This window comes from Abramis brama (genome assembly GCF_963993115.1).
Source record: "Abramis brama genome assembly, chromosome: 21".
Lineage (NCBI taxonomy): Eukaryota > Metazoa > Chordata > Actinopteri > Cypriniformes > Leuciscidae > Abramis > Abramis brama.
This window is the reverse complement of record NC_139983.1, coordinates 33134576-33137075: the sequence shown is the minus strand read 5'-3', so window position 1 is coordinate 33137075 and position 2500 is coordinate 33134576. Positions and strand designations below refer to the sequence as shown.

The window sequence follows — 2500 nt, the reverse complement described above, 5'->3', positions numbered from 1 at the left end:
CCAAAAACTCAGTTTCCTGCGGGACAGAAACACACAGGAAATGACATCACGGGTCAGGATCAGAGCAATAACATGAATTTCTGAAGCTCAAACTACACTATAAAAATGATATGATCAATAAGTTATGACAACATATGGTTTTACATTGCATTAACTCAATAAGTCAAGCAATTTAAACTTTTTTTGTAGAAGTCATTAAGTAAGTTTAATGTAATTTAAGTTGAAATTACTTAAACATCCAAGTTGATTGTAACAGTGTAGCGTAATGTTCGCAACACCAAGGTCAAGGGTTCGATTCCAAAATATGAAATGAAATGATCAAATGTACAGATAAATGATACTAAAATGATTTTATGACTAAAATAAAATGCCAATGATTATGTGATTTTTGGCCTGGATGTGTATTGTCCTAGTATGTTTTTAAAAAAAAAAGGTTAATAGTGATTATATAAACACAAGTGAACTGAACCTTCATCTACACAGTGAAGCTGATGTTTATGTGAAGCATGTGTTTGCATGTACATTATAACACAATATGCAGTCAGATCAGATCAGATCAGGTTTATATCCGGCAGTCCTGAATGTTTCTCAGCTGAGAGAGATCTGACACACTGCAAACCTTCATCACACACACACACACACACACACACACACACACACACACACACACACACACACACACACACACACACACACACACACACACACACACACACACACACAGAGGAAAGATGCTCAGAGGCCTGCGTCTCTAATGAATATTATCAAGGTCATGGGTTTGATTCCCAGAGGACTCATGAAACAATCAAACACAGCTTCACTGCATTGTAGAGATAAAAGCATCTGCCAAATGCATTACATGTAAAAATCTGTAATGCATAAACAATAGGTTTTCAACATACCATTAAACAAACATTTTTGTACAATTATTGTAGAATAGTTGCAAACAAGACCTTACAAATCACATGCTGTTGTGTTGTTATTGTTGACTAAAACTAAATCTATTAAAAATATTTTTTGTTGTAATAAAGATGAAATAATATTAGACGAAACACTTTAATATTTGTTTAAGATACACAACTTAATATGATAATTGTTGCCTTATAACCGATATAAAACATGTATAGTTGAAGTACTAAAACTACTATAACTAAAACTGAAAAAAAAGCTTAAATAATTGAAAAAATGAAAAAATTAAGTTAAATAAAAATGTTTTTTACATTTTTTATAAAAATGGCAAAAGCACATCATTTTTAACAATTATATTGTGATATTAAATAAACTATAATCTTTAAAAAAAGGTGTAAAGTATTTTTTTTTTTGAGTTTTTATTTAGAGTTAGAGTTATACTTTATTGTCCTTTTACACTGAAATTCTTCTCTTTGACTAGTAATTTACATGATGACTCGTTTTACCACTGTACTCCGATAATCCTGTGGTTTTTGGACATTTACCATAGTGCTCTTTGAAGCACCATGTAAATACTGCGGTAAATGAATATGCCAATCACTCAGTATCATGGTATATGTCAAAATACTGTGGTATTACAACCACAGTGGGACTTCAGGTAAATGATTTAGAATAATAATAAAAAGTAAAAACATGTAAGAGAAGGATCTCTGAAATGCATAAAGAATAGGTGAAATATTCTCAAATTGAACATTTAGATTTTTATATGTGGGTCCGCCTGACAAAAAAGGCCCTTCTGAATAGAATTAAGAATAAACTATTAATTAATGCACAATAAACTCATGTTGCTATATCTGACCTTGCTCTGATTGGTCCAGTACAGGTAAAATCCCTTGGGATCCATCTTCATGGTGACCGGCGTGGTTTTCTTGGAGTCCTGTCAAAAGAGATTTTATTGTGAAACGATGCTTCTGTTCGATTCTCATGCTACAAATGAAGGCTTGTGACGAATATAAAATAAAAAAATGGACCATAGAGACCGGTTTTCATTAAAGACTGACAAATATTCCCCCAAAAATCACTAATGTCGCATAATAATTATGTCTTTTCAGAAGACATCAGATCATTATCAGATTCAGGACCAAAAAGCACCTGTAGTGAGTCTTTTTGTCCAAAATATGATCATGTTGACTTACTTCTTTCCATTTTGTGAACCTGTCTCCCTTCACGAGATACTCTTTGACATCAGGTTCCTGTAGCGTGGGACGGGTGCGAATCATTTTGGTCTAACGCTTCAACTCATTGTCCCCAGTCAGAATGAGGAGTTTGGGAAAACTCACTGAAACCAGCCGGTAGGACGTCCACCCTTCCATATGCATTGCAAATGAGTGTGAAGAGCGTCCCGGACCCACCCAGCTCAGGGTTACCGGCGCTCCACACACACACACACAACCACACAACAGAGTCGCAGAGATTTGTCTAAGTCTACATTTAAGATCTACGCATTTTTAATTGCATTTAAATTTCCATCCGTTTGGATTATTTGTCTGTCATACAGGAATGGAACTTTCTGCACTCCAAAAAATCATGG

At 34.3% G+C, this 2500-nt stretch overlaps 1 protein-coding gene across 5 annotated transcripts in view; it reads right to left on the bottom strand.

The window, feature by feature from the left end:
* plcb2 (phospholipase C, beta 2) overlaps window positions 1–2500 on the bottom strand; it is a 63843-nt gene that overhangs the window by 55490 nt on the left and 5853 nt on the right. For 3 of the 5 annotated variants that reach the window (XM_084097873.1, XM_084097872.1, XM_084097874.1), the window contains exons 1-3: window positions 2106–2228; window positions 1769–1846; window positions 1–16 (exon numbers count right to left, since the gene is read on the bottom strand). The exon at window positions 1–16 is cut by the window's left edge and continues 53 nt beyond it. In XM_084097873.1, the coding sequence (XP_083953999.1) occupies window positions 1–16; window positions 1769–1846; window positions 2106–2189 (178 nt within the window). In that variant the 5' untranslated portion in view covers window positions 2190–2228. Of the gene's footprint in view, window positions 17–1768; window positions 1847–2105; window positions 2229–2500 lie in introns of those variants that run through there. The other 2 variants (XM_084097875.1, XM_084097876.1) reach the window with 1 other exon arrangement.